Below are 19,891 nucleotides of genomic sequence, written 5' to 3'. Positions count from 1 at the left end.
GGGGAATATTACACATGTGTTATTAACTTGAAAAATTATAATCCTCAAGGAATAACCTCAAGTAATAATGTATTGCTCAGTGTATTTGTTTTCTATTGCTATGTAATAAATTATCACAGATTTGAAAAAAAAGCACAACATATCCAATCATTTATTCATTCATTCAACATAAAATGAATACCTGTTGTGTCAGAGACGTGGAGAGCAGGCAGAACAAAATATAGTTGACCCTTGAACAACGCAGGGGTTAGGGACACCACCCACCTCCCCACCCCTACCCCTCTCGCCCCCGAGCAGTCGAAAACCCACATGTAACTGTTGACTCTGCCAAAATTTAGCTACTAATAGCCTACTGTTGAATGGAAGCCTCACTGATAACAATCAGTTAACACGTATTTTGCATGTTATATGTATTGTATACTGTATTCTTACAATAAAGCTAGAGAAAAAAGAAAGTTATTAAGAAAATTATAAGGAAGAGACTTCCCTGGTGGAGCAGTGGTTAAGAATCCGCCTGCCAATGCAGGGGACACGGGTTCGAGCCCTGGTCCGGGAAGATCCCACATGCCACGGAGCAACTAAGCCTGTGTGCCACAACTACTGAGCCCTCATGCTGCAACTACTGAAGCCTGTGCACCTAGAGCCCGTGCTCCACAACAAGAGAAGCCACCGCAATGAGAAGCCCGTGCACCGTAACAAAGGGTAGCCCCCGCTCGCTGCCACTAGCGAAAGCCCACAAGCAGCAATGAAGACCCAATGCAGCCAAAAATAAATAAAAATTTTAAAAAAAGAAAATTATAAGGAAGATAAAATACCTTTACAGACTGCGCTGTATTTATGAATACCATACATTTACATTGTTTACAAGATGAATCATCTATCAGTACCTACATCAATATTGTCTTACATAATATAAAACACTGTAGATATTATATGTATTACTAACACTAGACATCAAAAATAAAAAGATAATGTGAAAAAGAAATTCATATTTATTTACAGGTGTAACGATTCATGCGTCTGTAACAAAGAAGCAGCAATACGATTGCATTATGGTAGCCTAGTGTAACTGCTAGACTGTTTGGATGCCTTCCATGTTGACTCAGGGGCTCTGGATGGCCAGGGGCATTGTCCAATTTCAAAAGAACTTTAGAAGTCAGTCCCTTCCTGGCAAGGAACTTCCTGACTTCAGGGACAAAGCATCAGTGAAACCGATTCAGAAAAAGAGTTCATGGTCCAGTCCTTCTTGTACAACCAGAAGACTGGCAGCTGGTGTTTACCTTTTCCCTTCAAGGCTTGGGGGTTAGCAGCTTTGTAGATGAGGGCAGTCCTGATCATGCACCTGACTGCATTTGCACAAAACAGAAGAGTTAGCCTGTCCCTTCCTGCCTTAAGTCCTGGTGCTCACTCCTCTTCCTTATTAATAAATGTCCCTAGTGGCATTTTTTTGCCAGAATAGGACAGTTTTGTCTGTATTAAAAACCTGTTCAGGCAAATATCCTTTCATATCAATGATTTTCTTAATGTCATCTGGGAACTCGTCTGCTGTATCTTTTTCAACACAGTTTCTCCTGTTATCTTGACCTTTTTTAAGCCAAACCTCTTTTTAAAATTATCAAACCATCCTTTACTGTCATTGAATTCTCCAGCATTAGATCCGTCACCTTCCTTTTGCTTTAGATTGTCATATAATGACTTTGCTTTTTCTCAAATCATATTAGTCTATAGTTATGCCTTTCTCATAGCAATCCTGCACCCACATAAAAGCTGCATTTTTAATACGAGATAAAAAGGTACTTTACCAAACATGCGAGGTTTTTGCACCTGCTGGCATAGCTGCAGTGATGGCTTCATGAATTTCCTTTTGTTTTTTTACAATGGTCCTTACCCTGGATTCATTTATCTTGAAATGGGCAACTGCAGCTGCATACCTCAATCTATGGTACATACCAAGCATTTCAACATTTTCTTGTAATTTTCTGTGCTTCTTGGAAGCACTTCCAGCATCACTAGTGGCACTTCCTATGGGTCCCATGGTGTTATTCAGAGTTTACAGTATTACGGTAAACATGAAAAATACGTTAAGACTTGAGAGATCAGTTTTTACTGTGATACACAATTTATTGGAGAAAGGAAATGGTTGTGTGGCAATGATTAGTGTCATTTTTTAAAATTATTTATTTATTTATTTATATTTATTTATGGCTGTGTTGGGTCTTCGTTTCTGTGCGAGGGCTTCCTCTAGTTGCGGCAAGCGGGGGCCACTCTTCATCGCGGTGCGCGGACCTCTCACTATCGCGGCCTCTCTTGTTGCGGAGCACAGGCTCCAGACGAGCAGGCTCAGTAGTTGTGGCTCACGGGCCTAGTTGCTCCGCGGCATGTGGGATCTTCCCAGACCAGGGCTCGAACCTGTGTCCCCTGCATTGGCAGGCAGATTCTCAACCACTGCGCCAGGGAAGCCCGATTAGTGTCATTTTAAGCTGATACTCCCAACACTTGAACTCACTGCAGTAGCAACCGGAGGTGGCTATGAAATTACTACAGTTAATTTTATGTAGTTATGATTTAATTACTGCATCTTTACGTTTATTTACATTTCTCTCAGCTGCAAATTGTGCCATATCAATGTTTGTGTGCATAAGTTTTGATAAATTTTAACTTTTTATAATAGATTTGTGTGTATTTTATGGTAGTAAATGATAAAAATAGACTAGTATGTACATATATTTTATGCATTCATGACATACCTAACTTTTTCTTAATGATTTTGATATTTCTTGACTGTGAGGTTCTTCTGTGAGTTTTTTCAAATTGTCACAAATCTCCAAAACTTTTTCCAGTGTATTTATTGAAAAAAATCCACATATAAGTGGACCTGTGCAACTTCAAACCCTTATTGTTAGGGTCAGCTGTATAAAATAGCCTTTCGGAGACTATAGAATGAGAACAAATCCACCAGGGAAGGAATAGGCTTTGGAATGTGAAAACTTTATTTAATTGAGGTATAATTGACATATAACATTGTATTAGTTTCAGGTGTACAACATGATGATTGGCTATATGTATATATTGCAAAATGACCACCACAGTAAGTCCTAGTTAACATCCATCCTCATACACAGTTACAAATTTTTTCTTGTGATGAAAACTTTTAAGATTTACTGTCTAAGCAACTTTCAGATATGCACTACAGTATTAACTATAGTCGACATGCTGTACATTACATCGTCATGACTTATTTATTTTATAACTGGAAGTTTTGTGCCTTTTGACTCCCTCCGCTCATTTTGCCTCCACCCCTGCCTCTGCCTCTGGCCTCCAGCACTGTTCTCTACGTCTGTGAGCTCGGGTTTGTGTGTTCTTTAGATACCACATATAAGTGAGATGGTACAGTATTTGTCTTTCTCTGACTTATTTCACTTAGCATAATGCCCTCAAAGTCCATCCATGTCATTGCAGATGGTAAGATCTCATTCTTTTTTTTATGGCTGAATAATATTCTATTGTATATGTGAACCACATTTTCTTTATCCATTCACCCATCGATGGACACTTAGGTTGTTTCCATATCTTGACTATTGTAAATAATGCTGCAATGAACATGGGGGTGCATTTAACTTTTTGAAATAGTGTTTTCATTTTTTTTGGATAAATACCCAGAAGTGGCATTGTTGAATTATATGGTAGTCTATTTTTAATTTTTTTGAGGAACCTCCATATTGTTTTCCATAGCCACTGCACCAATTTACATGGAATATGAAAACTTTTAACTTTCAAGAGGGCATAGATATAACAGAGGACCTGAATACCTGTGGGTATTACAAATTTATTTGTGTATATATATAGTGTTATATATATACATATGTGGTTTTTATATATGGTTCTTTAAATTTTTAGATGTATGTATTATAATCTGATTTGGTCAATTGAACAGTTTGGTCACATTATCATAAAATACTATAGTAAATAAGCATGCTAAATTTCTTCTTGTTCAACTTATCTTTTATGTGCTTTTTTTTCAGCAACTGAAGATCACAAGGAAAAACATTCTGGAATAAGAGAATTTGGAGCACCTCAGTTTTCTAACTCTGAAAATGGTAAATTATAATTTCACTGTATATATGGATAATTTATTATTTAAAATTCTTTAGTTTTTATTTAATATTTATTTATGTAACATGAAAATCTGTATAGGTCTCTACCCAGGAATGCAATCCTATACTTCTACTTTGTAGCGCATGCCAATGGAAATTATATTTAATTGCTTATTCTGTATGTTTCAGCCCTGTGGAATGTACCTCTGTAACTGTGAGGACATGTGGCACTGTGTTTATCTTACTATCTCATGTGTCTCTACCATCCAGTAATGTAGGCACTACCTACAATGTAAATACTACCTTGAATGTCTCTGCCAAGCATTGCAAACATTTTCTCCTAGTTTGTCTTTTGACTTTTCCTATAGTTGTTTCTTGCCATGAAAAAATTTTAAACATTTTATGTAGTCAACTTTATTAATCTTTTATTTTATTGGATCTGGTTTTTGTCATATGCAAAACCCAGGTTAGAGGAGTTCGTTTATGTTTTCTTCTAGTATTTGTATAGTTTTATTTTTTATATTTAGATCTCCAATTCATTTGGAGTTTATTCATGAATATAGCGTTAACAATGGATTAAATGTTATCTTTTTGCAAATGGCTATCCTTTATATTATTTTTTTAAATGCCATGTGTGCCCCAGTAATTTGAGATAACTTCCAATCATATGCTAGATTTCTATACGTATTTGAGTCTATTTCTGGACTTTCATAGAAACTTTTTTGTGTGTTTTTGTATCTGGTGGGACTAGTATCTTCCTCTTCATTATTTTCTTAACTATTCTTGCATGTTTATTTTTCAATATGAATTTTATATCAAATTGTCTAGCTCCATAAAAAAGCTCATTGATAGTTTTATTGTGATCACATTAAATATGAAAACTGACAGCTTGCTGATGTCAAGACATCCTAAGCAGAAACAAAGGGCATCTTTCTATTAAAGTTTACTTGTCTATCATTCAGATATAGTTTTTTCTTATAGGTTTTGAACATTTCTTGTTAAGTTTATTTCTGAATATTTTATTTCTTTTATTGCCATTATAAATGACATTTTCTTTCCATTTTATCTTTTAACTGGTTATTATTTTGTGTATTGATATAATTTTTGCATGTTAACCATATATCCTGCTACCTTGCTGACCTTGCTTATACTTTGAGTTAGTTTTATCATTGATTTTCTGGAACGTTCCAGGTATACCATCATGTCTTCTGCAAATAGAGATAGTCCTGTTTTTTCTTTATCAATTCTTGTGACTGTAATTAATTTCTTTTGTTTAATTGCATTGGTCACTACCACCAGAACAATGTGAAATAGTATTGTTCCTGATCTTAGTGTCAATGCCTGTACTGTTTCTGAATCAATTAAGATGCTAGCTTTTGGACTGAGGTATATATTTTACAGCGTTAAGGAAGTAGCCATACATTCCTGTTTTCTCAAGAGTTTTTATTAGAAATGATTGTTGAATTTTGCCAACAGGTTTTTCAGCATCTATGCCCTGTGAAAACATCTAGGCCTGTGATTTTTTGTGTTTTCTTCTCTGTGGAAATTGATCTGTTTAAGCTTTCTATCTGTACTGGGACCAATTTTAGTAAATTATATTTTTCTCAGAAATTATTCATTTTGTCTAGGTTTTCTAATTTATTTACATAGAGTTGTATAAAATCTCTTGATTTCTTAACAGCTTTATCAAGGTATAATTTAAGTACCATAAAATTCACCCATTGTAAGTATAAAATTCAATGACTTTTAGTAAATTTATAGAGTTGTGCAACCATCACAATTGACTATTAGACTATTCCCATTACTCCCCAAATTCTCTCATGCTTGTTTGCAATTAATCCTTCTCCCACTCCCCCACTCCCACCAGGCTAGAGCGAATTTTCATCTGGCTGAATTGAGAAGTGGGTGGAAGAGAGTGGTTCTTAGTTCAAGTACAATAGTCTTTCATTCATTCTAAATTTTAATAGATTTTCTTGAGTAAATGTTTCTTCACTTGGTGTGTGTCCTTGGAACAACTTCCAGAGACTTTAAATGGTTGTTTTTAAATTCATTTTCACCAGTTACTTAAAACTGATGTGCGGGTCCCTAGACCTCATCATTCTATCATGCTGGAAGCCCCTTTCATTTTTATTGATAATGATAAATATTTATTAATGATAAATATTTTATTGATATTTAGGGTCATGATTTTTCATGTTAGTTGTTATTTAAATACCCCATGGATTATGATATGAAATGTCTTCTTTATCATTTTTCAGAAATTCCATTACCCTTCCAACCAAGAATTGTTTAATAGAAGGTATTAAAAATGTGCAAGTGGAAGAGATTTTTATTTCTGATTTCATTAAAAAAGTTGTCTCATTTTATTGCATTATAATCAGAGCATGTTGTTTGTAATATTTCTATTTTAAGAAACTGATTTGTGTGTGTGCCTTAGTTATAATTAATTTCTGTGAATTTTCAGTGTGTGCCTGAGAAAAAGGTACATTTTCTATTAGGGTTTGCTTGTATTAAAAAATAACTACCGTGTTTTTTTATGCTGTTTAGATCTTTTATATCTTTACTTTTGTCCTCTTGGCCTGTTTTTTTACTGAGAGTGGTATATTAAAGTCTCCTGTTTTTAATTTCAGTTTCTCCTTGCATTTCCTGTTTCTGTCTTACATAGATGGTTGCTTAATTATTTTATACATAAATATTCATAACTATTAATATTTTCATTGTGAAATGTGGTCATTTTGATCTATAGCCTACCTAATTAGAAATTATTTTCACATAAACTCCTCATCAGTTTAATTGTTCATTAAAAATTATGTTAATAAAGTATGAGAACAGTGAAACAAACTTGATTTGCCCTATATGCTACTCTCATTTCCTCAAAAAGAAAAAAAAAATTCTGTTTTTATGTTCACTCAACAGTTGCAAAAGATGTACCAGTAGATTCATTGGAAGACGATTTTGAGAAGGAATTCTCATTTCTGAACAGCCTCCTAAGTCCTGGTTGTTGGAGTGCTAGTGAATTTTCCCAGGAATGCCAGGCTGTCTTTGGGAGCCCCAAGGCCAGTCTCACATCCCAGGAGCCTTCTGGGGGATCTGAGCCTCTTGCTCACTCCTCACGATTCCTTCCTTCACAACTCTTTGACCTTGGCCTTCGTGCTGCTGGAGCTTTCAACAGTAAGTGTCTGTGCAACATCTGGATACCCTTGAACTGTTGTATCTTTGTGAAGCAAAAGTATGTGCCTGTGGATGCTGAAATCAACAAGGAGATTGAGTTAGCTTCTGTACTACTGGATAAAATCTGCAGTCACACCAGTCAACGGGAAAAATAACAAATATCATTGGAGTCTGTCAACGAGAGTGAAATAAGGGCTGCTTTCCTGCCACCTCCACTAAACCCCACATTTTTTCATTGACTTTCCCAGGTGTCTTCTCTACATAGAAAATCAGTGTCTTGTTTAAAACTCTTGACCTGCTAATTACCCCTGCCTAGGGCAGGTGATACTGTTTCTTCCACCTAGCAAAACTTGGTGTGTTCTCTTCCTATGGGCTCAGAGTTAACGAGAGCAAAAGGAATAGGTCTGTAGCTGGTTCCACAGCAGCCTTCAGGGCAAGGCAGCGGGAATGGAGGACTGTGGTGGAAAGCTGGGAGCAGGAAAGGGTCACCTGCTTTGTTTATATGTCAAGGACTCTCTCCACTCACCTGCTGTTCCACCATCCTGTGTCCAACCCAACACCTTGGGAATCATTTTGCTCCCCACTTCCATATTGGTTCCAAAGTCCTGTCAATTCTGTTTCTAAAATGTGTCTCAAATTTCCCACTCCTCCTCCTCTGCCATTTAGAACCTCATTTGGTTTCCTGGGTTACTGTGACTCCTCCTAATAGGTCTCCCAAACCCCAATTCATCCTCCGTGTTTCCTCCAAAGTTCTCTCTCTAAGAAGCAGATTGAGATGTCAGCACCCTGCTTACATTTTTCAAAAATAAAGCACCATTGGCCCCAGGGTCAAACCTGCCAGTGCCTGCATTTCCACCCTTATCTCCTACCTTATTTCAAAATACCTGCCATTTTCGGTAACCGTACTGTTTCCAGACCCTTCTGAGGCATCTTTGCTCATGCCCCTCTTTGGCTATAATGTTCCGTAATAGAGCGTGGACTTGGGCCCAAATATTAGGTTCCCATCCAGTGTTTCCTCCACCACACCAGCCTTGAGGACTCCCTCAGTACTGCCAAGTGGAAGTGCTGTTTCCCTCCTCTGGCCTCCTGCAGTGCTTTATCGGTTTTCATGGCTGCAATCATAGTTTTTTTTTAATATAGATTTTATTTTTGTTTATTTTTGGCTGCATTGGGTCTTCGTTGCTGCGCGCGGGCTTTCTCTAGTTGCGTCGAGCGGGGGCTACTCTTCATTGCGGTGTGCAGGCTTCTCATTGCAGAGGCTTCTCTTGTTGTGGAGCATGGGCTCTAGGCGTGCGGGCTGCAGTAGCTGTGGCACGCGGGCTCAGTAGTTGTAGCGCATGGGCTTAGTTGCTCCGCGGCATGTGGGATCTTTCCGGACCAGGGCTCGAACCGGTGTCCCCTGTGTTGGCAGGCGGATTCTTAACCACTGCGCCACCAGGGAAGTCCTGCAATCATAGTTTATCCTGCCTTATATCCCTGTCTTTCAGCCTCACAGCACCTCACGGTGTCTTAATGCATTGTACTTTGTATTAAAATACTTATGTTCATACTTTATCTGCAAGACCATCATGCTTTATCCAATCTTCAAGCACCTCAAGGGCATATCTGTGGGGTGATTTATCTTGGTGCTTTCTATGACAGCAGCATAAAAGTTAGCTCAATAAATAAAATAAATATCAGTTAAATAATTACTCAGTAAGAATTGGTTAAATAACCTAAAAGTAAGAATGGACTGTACTATTTGATAACGAGTCCCCGTCTAGGATAATTCAGATGTTTTGCTTGTGGTAAAATTTTAGACAACAGTTATTCTCGTGTGGCATATCAATGGCCCAATAGTTATAAAGATTTACAAACTGATTCACTCTCTGCTATGAACTCCTGCTCTTTCTCCTTCACTTGCCACATCGCTAGCAGCATGGACTCCTCTCTTATTTTCTGGCAGTACAATATCAACAGGATTTCTGCACTACTCAGAACGTCTGTCCTGGTTCCTGCCTGCAGGCTGACGGGATATTCCCACATGATAGCCAAGGCAATTAGTCCTTGTGTTTGAGTGTCTTGCTGAGTCATCAGGCAGTTTAAACTGTTAAACTGCTCCCAGCACAGGACTCTTCCTACTTCACTAGTCTCTCCTTTATGTCTACCTCTTTTTCTCCTGTGATGTAGATCAGGAAGGTGAGCTGCCCTGAGAGTTTAAAGATCTATGTTCTAGGAGCCTCAAGTAGGAACTTGGGCCTCAGATGATCTCTACTATACAAGGAAGGTAGTAGGCCAGATAATCTAAGTTCCTTTCTAGTGCTGTGTTTTAATTATAGCATAAATAAGTTTTCATGTTACAGCAGACATTGCCCTGCGTTACTAGTATTCATAATGATACTTTTTAAGGAGTATATCATATTTCGTCACATTTGTCCACCATAATCCACTTAATTCCTTCCTTATTGTTTCTACTTTTTCATGTTATAGATAATGCTGCAATAAACAAAATCATGCACGTACTTTTTCCTTCAGTTAAATTATTTCCTTAAGATACATTTCTAGGAATGGGATTACCAAGTCAAAGGGTATAAACCTATTCATAGGTTTCAGGATTCTAATTGTCATGTTTATTTCCTCTCATCCTGACTCCTTAAAGCTTCTCTTTCTACACCTTATCCATTTGCCATTGTTTTAAAGAAAAAAAGCTTGTATATTTATTTCAGAACCACTTTGCAAAATGTAAGAAAGTCTAACTCTAGCTGGGACTAAACTTAGATGATTTGAATAAAATTCATAATAGCAGATATATGTCTTATACTGTAGAATATTACCCTGGTAGAAAGATTGGAGGACTTTTATTAGATATTTTTTCCCTTTTCTTGTTTTGCTGATGCTACTTTCTATTTGATTAATAATGGATAATTCATTATTTCTCTTTCCCCAGGCTGGGCCTCCCAAGGGGGATTAGAACTTCCTCTTTCACACATTGATAACCAGTCAGTGCCTTCACAGAGTCCAAAGAAATTAACAAAATGTAAGTTATTTACTTATATTATCATAAGTAATATGACATCATATTAACAATCAGTCAAATTCAGGTAAATTTAGAAAAGGACCATGTTACAGTCTTCACCTCATATTGTCCAGAAAAGTACTTTGTTAATAATGAATTAAAATGAAAGCTGTATCTAGCTATCCCTCACTGTGGAAAGAATTGAACAGAAATTGTGAGCTGCCATAGTAAACTAAATTCTGTACCTTAATCCTTTATATTTTGTGTTAAGGTTTGTTGATAATGGATAATACCATTAGGGATAGAAGATGCTCTGTTTACAGAATGCCTATTGACAAAGAATGCACCCAGGGTCTTAGCATAGGGCCTGGTACGTAGTAATTGCTAATATATATTGAGTACTTACTATATATATTTTTTAAATTTATTTATTTTTGGTTGTGTTGGGTCTTCGTTGCTGCGCCCGGGTTTTTTCTAGTTGCAGTGAGCGGGGGCTACTCTTCATTGTGGTGTGTGGGCTTCTCATTGCAGTGGCTTCTCTTGTTGCGGAGCACGGGCTCTAGGAATACTTACTATATTTTGTCTGCAGAGCTGGTCCATGTTGTAATTACCATGTAGGATATACATAGAAAATTGACACATTCTCCGTCTTGCAGGATCTTAGATACATATTAATCTTAGTCACTGATGCTGATTTAACTTTTTAATTGGACATAATTTCAGACATATAGAAATATTTCATAAATGAAAATGGCACAAAGAACACCTGTATATCCTTTACTGAGATTCACCTATAGTTAGTATTTTACCCCGTTTGCTTTATGCAGGCTTGTGTGTGTGTGTAATGCGTGTGTTATTTTATCTGAACCACTTGAGGGTAAGTTACATACACCATGACCCTTTACCCCTTAATGCTGCAGTTTGTGTTTCCTAAGAATAGGTATATTCTCTTGCACAACCACAGTATGGCTGTTAATATGAACGTAGTCCTTTTCTATGATCTGCCACATATGTGTATTCCATTCTCGTGAGCTGACTCCATAATGCCCTTTATAGCACTGTCCCCCTCTGGGACAGCGAGTCTAGGGTCATGTATTGTATTCAGTTGCCATGTCCCTTTAGTCTCTTTTAATCTGAAACATTCCCACAGCTCTTCTTTGATTTCTGGGCATTTTAAAAGAATAGAGTCCCTCTGCTCCACTGTTTTTGTTTTTAATAGAATGCTCCTTATTTCAGTTTTATTTGAGGTCTCCTTATAATTAAATTTAGGTTGTTCGTTATCCTGAGTATCTAGTCAGGTTATCCTGACTAGAATACACATAGGTGATGCTCCTTTCTCAGGGTTTCACATCTCAAAGTTGTCCCTCTCTCCCTCATGGGTGTTGTTAATGTTGACCACTCTATCAAGGTGTTGTCCAGTTTTTCTCCTATACAATTACTATTTTATTTGATCCTCCCTTGCAATTACTAAGCAGTCTGTGGGGAGACACTTGGCGACCTTGTACACGTCCTGCTCTTTGTCAGAATTTCCACATAGATTTAGCATCCATTGTTGCTTTTTGCCTGATTCAGTCTTTATTGTGATGGATGAAAAGTGATGATTTTTCCAACCCTAGCACTCCCTCCACATTTTTTTATTGTAAAAACACATAACAAAATTTACCATCTTAACTATTTTTAAGTGTACAGTTCAGTAATGTTAAGTATATGCACATTGCTGTGAAACGGATCTCCAGAACTTTTCATCTTGCAAATCTGAAACTCTACACCCATTAAACACTAAGTCCCCATTCTCTCTCCCCAGCCCTGGTAACCACCATTTTACTTTCTGTTTCTATGAATTTGACTACTTTAGATACCTCATATAAGTGGAATGTATTTGTCTTTTTGTAACTGACTTATTGCACTTAGCATAATGTCCTCAAAGTTCATCCAGGTTGTAGCATGTGACAGGATTTCCTTTCTTTTTAAAGTTGAATAATATTTCATTGTATGGATATACCACATTTTGTTTATCCATTCATCCATTAATCACATTTTTAAAACATTCTTATTGACATATAATTCACATGCTATACAATTGGCTCCTTCCACCAGCCCTCAATACCCTGCTGTAAACAAAAAAAACCTCTCTTCTTCCCCATTTACGTATTTGTCAGAATGGATTCGTATTTTTTCGATGGTTTATAATCACTACTGTACTTAATTATTTTGGTGCTCAAATTGCCCCTGTGTTGACCAGTGGGAGTCCTTTCAGGCTGACTTCTGAATCCTTGTGGTATCAATATTTTAAAATTTTCAAATAATTTTAGTCCTACAGAAAGGCTTGCAAAAATACAAAATATTCCTATATATTTTCACCTAGATTTCACCATGTTTGCCTTAGTCTCTCTCTACGTGTGAGTGTAATATGTATGTAATTTCTTCTGATCTGAAATTATTCTGAGACTAAGTAGCAGGCATAATGCCCCTTCACCCCTAAATACTTCAGCATCTGTTTCCTAAAAACAAGGACATTCTTTCACATAATCACAATTCAGTGATCAAAATCAGAAATTAACATTGCCATACTGCTATTATCTAATCTATAGACCTTATTCATATCTTGTCAATTGTCCCACTAATGTATTTTGTAATAAAAGAGAAAAAGATTTTTTTCCTAGTCCAGGATCCAAACCAGGATCACACATTGTATTTAGTTGTCAAGTCTCTTTAGTTTCTTAATCTGGAAAAGTTCCTCAATCTTTGTCTTTCATCGTCTTGGTTTTTTTGTGGTGTACAGGCCATTTGTTTTATAGAATATTCCTTGAGTTGGGTTTATCTGATGTTGTCTCATAATTAGATTCATGTTATGCATTTTGGCAAGACTAGCAGCACAGGAACGATGTTGTGTGTTCTTCATAAACCGTATCAGGAGGCACATGATGTCTATTTTGTCCTATTGCTTATAATGTTAACTCTGATCACTTGGTTAAGGTGGTGCCTGCCAGGTTTATTCACTATCAAATTACTATTATATTTTTCCCTTTGTAATTAATAATTATCATGTGGAAAAATATTTTGCAACTGTGTGAATGGCTTATTTCTGAGTATCAAAGTTGCACCCGCTAATTTAGCATTCATTGATAATTCCTGCACGAATCGTCTATTGCGGTGGCTGTTGCCAAATGGCGGTCTTCCATCTCCTCTCCCCTCCGCCTTTATTAGTTACATTCTACTATATGGAAAAGCTTTGTCTTGTCCCTCATTTTTTACTTATTTGTTGGTATGTATCATTGTGGACTCCTGGAACCCTATTTTAATTCTTCCTAATGCTTTGGGATAAATCAATTGGGGAATCCATCAATTCCAAGCAAATCACAGATTCACAGCAGCCAATTCTGAATACAGCCATCCCTTAGGGATTCAGACTATCCGTAATTATAGTTTTCTCTTCGTAAACTCAGTAAACTGAATTGTGCTAAATCATTAAAAATAGAGACTATAAAGTGAGTAAATTTCAGAACTGAACACGAAAAGGCTGAGGTATTGGGAAAGCTGCTATTTGCCTATAATCCTTTGCTGTACAGTAGAAACTAACACAACATTGTAAAGCAATTATACTCCAATAAAAATTTAAAAAATAATAAATTATATGATCATTACTTTACAGATGAGGAAGCAAGGGCCCCTGAAGTTAAATGACTTGCCCATTATTACTTATTAGTAGCTAGTATACCCAGGACTCAAAGCCAGAACTTGTGTGGGTATCACCGGCACTACCTTGGGGTTCCCAGAAGCAGAACTGGACACACAATGCAGGCTTTCACTCTGTCCTGATCCCTGAGGCTTGGGGTCCCCACAGCCCAAACTCTTGTGATCTGTGGAAAGTGGTAACCATGACTGATTGTAAGAGAGGGTTGCCTTAGACGCTTCTGAGCAGGACTGCCTTCCATCCTTTGCCCACTGCGTCCCTGGTCTCATATGTAGGTCTTTAGATTGTCCCCTGGCTCTCAGCCCTGCTTTCTGGACCCCCTGGCCTTCAAGAGCCTAGCTTTCTGAGATGACCCACTGTCTGTGCCACTGTACACAGTTTTTTACTAGTCCCAGCCTTCAGCATAGATGTGTATCCTTGACTATCTGCCACACAACTTGTAGACTATTGATGTATGCAATTTTCCAGTCAGGTAACAGGAAGTCATATCTGAGACATAACCCACTCCATAATATATTTATCAAAAATTTTAAAGTACACATGGAAATGTGATAGGATTAGGGGATTTTTCCCCCCTATGTCTACTATTTTAATATTACTTTTATAATAAATATAGATTTTAAATACTAAGTTTACAAGTGTAATGTTCCTACTTTGTAGGAACAAAGGTTAAATTTTGAACCTTATCTGAGAGCCTTCTACTACTTCCTGCCTTTTCACTTTTAATCAAGTCCTTTCTCAGAGCAACATGCAATTACTTAAATAGCCTCAGCAAAGCATGAGGTTATCTGCATTAGCTTTTTAAACTTATCCTCAAGGAGACGTAATTGGTGTTTATTCTTGTCAGCTGTCTTAACTTTGTTTCAAAAGAAGCATCTACTTTAAAATCATAAAAGTGGTGCAATAATGTAATTTTAAAAATCTGAGACTCTAATGTGTTTTTTTCTTTTTTAATAGCTCCCAACAGTGGTAACCAAGACATGTCAGCCTGGTTCAATCTATTTGCAGACTTGGATCCGCTTTCAAACCCAGATGCTATTGGACACTCAGATGATGAACTTCTTAATGCTTGACTGAAGTTATGATGCCACTTCAATGGCCTTGAGACACCAATTTTGCAACTTATTGCCTTTGTGGAAAGGAGTTTATGTTGTCACCTACATACGAAAACCTTGTGTTTGCAAGGTTAGACAGATGGAAAGGACCACGTTTTAATACATTAAGTATCTCTTTAATATCTTGGATTTACAGCTGTTGCTAATATATGGAAAATACTAGAAACTATTGAGTCTGAAATACATACCAAAAGTTAGTTCAAAAATAACAGCTAGGAATAATTATCAATAGGAGTTGTGTTTATCTGTTTGGAAAGCCTTTTATATATAAGATGCCTTGCTGGCTGTGAGAATTCTGTATCTAGAGAAAGGAAGGACAGCATGTAAACTGGGTTGTGATTTGGGGTTGGTTTTTAAATAAAACGGTGGCAGGGGGAATTCTCTGTTGTGGAAAATAGCACTAGAACCAGACCAGTTTTTTCTTTAGTTAGAAAGGTAGAATAAGATTTGAGAACTCAATTTGCTTCAGTGAAATCACAGAGAAACTTGGTGCTTGTTTTCTCCACTTGGAGGCTAAAATGTAATATTCCTTAGTTTTTTTCCTTCATACAAAATCATGGACACCCCCCGATTTCATTATTGAATTTTCTTGGGGAAGTAGCAGGATGATTTATTTGCTAAGACGTCCATCCTCTGCATAAACAGAAAAATCTCTCTTCCCATTTCATAAACCACAAGAATGTCCATCCTATGGTACTTCAGACATTGTCCATGTGTCTTCAGGCCTGATTGTTCACACATTGCTACTACAATGTACTGTACTCATATGCTTCCTAAAAGAAAACGAGGGGAGGATACTCCCTGAGCAACTGGCAGTAGTATTCCTGAAATGACCCAGAAACTTCTATCTGAATGAGGGAAAAAAATTCTAATTAACTTACCCTCGTACAGATTTGCAATACTTATTACCCAACATTTCTTGACATGATTTAACCCAGAAAGCTTTCTGGCAAAGTTACAGAAAGCTCTATACCATCAGTAAGGGAGTGTTTTTCCACTTTTCTGTGGGCGACATCATCTGAGGCTCTATTTGATTACTACAGACAAACATACCCTTAAAAGCTTTAGAGTCTAAGTATTGGAAGGAAGGCTATTTAATGAAGTTAGCATAAGCTAATGAAAACATAGCCACTGTATACACACAGTCACTCAGCTTCCTGTTTTTTCCCATCCACCCTTTAGTTCTGAGGCAGTTCACCAGGTGTCTTGTTTCATTGTCCAGTCCATTGCATCTGCATAAGAAAACATTTTAACTAAGACTTTCACAGTAGTTTTCATTGTATTCCTAGTTCTAAACAGGCTTAATTATTATTTAGAAGAGAACTGCTTGTAATCTCTTGAGTCTCTGTATAAAGAAAAACATTTTTTAGGAATGGACTAGGGCAGGTAAAATGCAGCCCACTTCCCATCCACAACAGTCTGGCCTAACTACAATCTGAACTACTCACAAGCTATTTAGAAAACCACAACTATGGTCAAGTAGTGTGTAGGCTGGAAAGACCTTATCTGAGGGTCAGAAACATGGACTTAAGAAAAGGTTATGTAAATCCTTCCTTAAAATATTTTCACACGCTTATTTCTTTACTTGGTTAACCATTAAGAAGCATTTTGTAACTCTCCCTTTTTATTCAGTTTAATGCCCCAGAATGCAATACTGTCTTTGTTCCGCCAAAATTCAATCACCAGGGGTTATAATTATGAATCACAATCTAAATTCTATACCCATGGCTGCTCTGTGCTTTCAACTTTGAAGTACCTCAGAAAATGTTAATTTTATGTCTTGCGTTTTTGCCATTTTTCTTTCATTTTCACTAATGCATTAGTTCAAAAATATTTGTATGGCTTCCTCACATGCATGCAGAGCAGTCGTTATTTCATGTAAACAAAGACACTCAACCCAGAGGAAAATCACTAGTCTCTCCAGGCCCAAATCCCAGACTATGAATGTGAAGGGGATACTAACCCCAATTTTCCAAGAGCAAAGGTTATCAAAAAATAGAAGCATACAAGGATTTTTATTCTTCAGTTCTTAATTTCTCTAACATTTTCGCTTTCAACAGAGTATGTAGTTGCTCGTTTAGCCTCAAAGCAACATTAACTGCCTTAGCAAGTCTAGTTATAACTTCAGCAAGTCTGACTGCATTTTTGAAGTGCACATTTAAAACTTTGCTATTAAAATGAAGGTAACTATTCACATTTTCTCAAGATTATTCGAAGCTCAGTCTTTAATTTAAGGTCCAGAAACAGAAATTTGGCTATATTACACCTAAAATAGGTATAATAGGAAACCTAAAATAAGAGACAAGCTAAAATAAGAAACCAAGCACATATTCAGTAGGGAATGACAGGATAAACACAGAACAGAAAGGTGATCAGCTGCTTCCTGGTTAAATCTAGAATAACCATTCAGTAAGAAGTATATTAATTAACCTTAACCAAGGGTGGGCTGAGAACAACTCTTTCAAATGGATGGATGCTTTTTATATTAAATGGGGGGAAATATCTATGTTATACTTTTTAATACCAAATAAGAATGCATTTAAACTTAGAAGAGCCCCAGAAGAACTAAAAATTTGCCTAATCTTTCTTCAACCACTTTATAAGAGAGGCAGAAATACCAGGGCAGATTAAGATCAAATTGGTATAACTTTGTATTTTTTGAAATCTTTCATTGATTGTAAAACATAACTCTGATATGATTAGAAACAAACTGTATTTTAACAAAACAGGTTTCAGTATTTGCACAATGAAAAAGTGTTTGTATTTCAACTATGTATATTTCACATAAACTATCTTTATAGACCATCTGGAAATGTAGAGGTCTTACAGCATATGAACAAAGGAAGTTTGAATGTGCTATTTTTCTGAGCCTCTTTTAATAAAGATTACAAGATGGCATAAAACAAAGTTTATTTGCTAAAGTGTTCAATACAAATCCAGTTACTGTTTCTCTATTCAAAAACTTGGGTTTTACCTCAGGACCATAGTAATAAGAAGGTAGTTTGAATGATACAGATACCACAGAATGAAAATAAAACCAGGGCAATTAATATCTTTGTGAGACTGATTCTTTCTAATTTACTTCATGCAGGAGGGACTTTGTAAGATATGGGAAATAACACAATGTGTATTCTTTGTGTAAATACTCTCAGTAACAACATACAAACAAATAGCAGAATTTTGAGCCTAGAAGCAATGACCAGTGAAATATAAGCCATAACATTTAACCTGATTTGTTGAAGGGAGGAATAAAAAGCAAGGCAGGATTGATTGATCCAGTTATTTCTACCTTCCATAGCACTGGCAGAGCCCTGCATTTCCTTACCTCGAGCAATGAAGCAGACCCAGAATCTTGGGATACAGACATTAAACTAGGAAGGAAATACAAACTTTAAAATATTAACTAATTCAGCAGTATTGAAAGTAATGCATTTAAAACACAACAGTAAGGTATTTAAATATAGCAAAGAAAACCTACAGAACAGGATAGGAAGAAAAACGTTTGTTCGTTAGGATGGGTCACATCCATAAGCCCAACATAAAATTTCTTCCATGTTTTATGTGCCATTTAAAAGAAGACTATAGAGTTCAGCAAGAACTGTCCTTGGCATCTGAAGACATGGTTCTCTACTCAGTGGTGTAAATAAACCATTCAATGTCCAAAAATAAGTACAACCTGGAGATAAAGGTCTGAGTGGTGTTATCAGGTAAGATTTTGAAGGGCATGTTTTTACATGAAAGAAAAAAGAGTTGTTTTCTTTATCCCATTTCAAAGTAATACTCTCATTTAAAAGTCTGTAAAAGTAGACGACAAAGAAATGATCCACCAACCTACCAAACAGGAATAACTACTGTGAATATTATATATGAACTAAATTGTGATCCTAGGTCAGGGGTTCCCAACCCCCTGCTGTTAGGAACCGGGCCACACAGCAGGAAGTGAGCGGCGGGCGGGCCAGCGAGCCAGCGAAGCTTCATGTGCTGCTCCCCTTCGCTTGAATTACCGCCTGAACCCCCTCCCCGCTCCGGTCCGTGGAAAAACTGTCTTCCACGAAACCGGTCCCTGGTGCCAAAAAGGTTGGGGACCCCTGATCTAGGTGATTTCATTTGATTGTCTGTCTGAAATGGGCATACCAAGTAACTGAGGTTAAAAAATTACTTTCGTTAAGTCTTTACCTCAAAAAGTCAGTTAAAAAAAAAAAAAACCACCAAAAATGTGAAGTTGCTACTTTCTGCCTCTCTAACAGACGTGCTCCCCAAATTAAAGAAAGTATTTCTTTTGAATTTCTGCAGCTATAGCAACATTAAAACCCAGAGCTTGAGGATTTGTGTCACTACCTACCTTGGTCAGGAAGTGGTGTCAAACCAGGTTACTTTCTTTTCGCCCTCTGAACCAAGCTGCCAGCAGTTGAAGCAATGAAGAAGACCAAAAAGAACAAACAAGGCTACGACCCAAGGGCACATAATCTGCGACGATACCAAACACCTATATTTTATTAATGTCACTGTTACAGGAGAAGTAGCAGTAAGTCTGAGTTCTAGAGTCAGAATTGGTTCAAAGCCAGATTTTGACACTTCCCAGATGTATGACCATGGATAAATTACTTAATCTAATTCCAATTTTGCAATTTATAAGACCGTAACTAGCAGTACCTGGCTTCACAGGGTTAATGGAAGCACCAAGCCTGGCACTTGGAAAGCTATCAGTAAGTGTTACCTATTTTCATTATGATTTCAGCTCAACATCCTTGACTATATTATACTTTACAAGGTAAAATGAATTTTATGGGATCATTTTCCATGACCAACAATTTGTGGCTTT

The 19,891-nt window shown here is 36.9% G+C and overlaps 1 protein-coding gene across 1 annotated transcript in view; it reads left to right on the top strand.

Moving 5' to 3' along the window:
* The window catches only part of ICA1L (islet cell autoantigen 1 like), a 72,577-nt gene extending 54,410 nt beyond the window's left edge, over nucleotides 1–18,167 (top strand). Inside the window, exons 10-13 of the mRNA XM_007190548.2 lie at nucleotides 4,023–4,097; nucleotides 7,011–7,265; nucleotides 10,192–10,281; nucleotides 14,912–18,167. Of these exons, the coding sequence (XP_007190610.2) occupies nucleotides 4,023–4,097; nucleotides 7,011–7,265; nucleotides 10,192–10,281; nucleotides 14,912–15,027 (536 nt within the window). The 3' untranslated portion in view covers nucleotides 15,028–18,167. The remainder of the gene's footprint in view (nucleotides 1–4,022; nucleotides 4,098–7,010; nucleotides 7,266–10,191; nucleotides 10,282–14,911) is intronic.
* The last annotated feature ends 1,724 nt before the right edge of the window (nucleotides 18,168–19,891 follow it).

This window comes from Balaenoptera acutorostrata, chromosome 8, assembly GCF_949987535.1.
Source record: "Balaenoptera acutorostrata chromosome 8, mBalAcu1.1, whole genome shotgun sequence".
NCBI classification, from domain to species: Eukaryota; Metazoa; Chordata; class Mammalia; order Artiodactyla; family Balaenopteridae; genus Balaenoptera; species Balaenoptera acutorostrata.
This window is presented reverse-complemented; position numbering and strand designations above follow the sequence as displayed.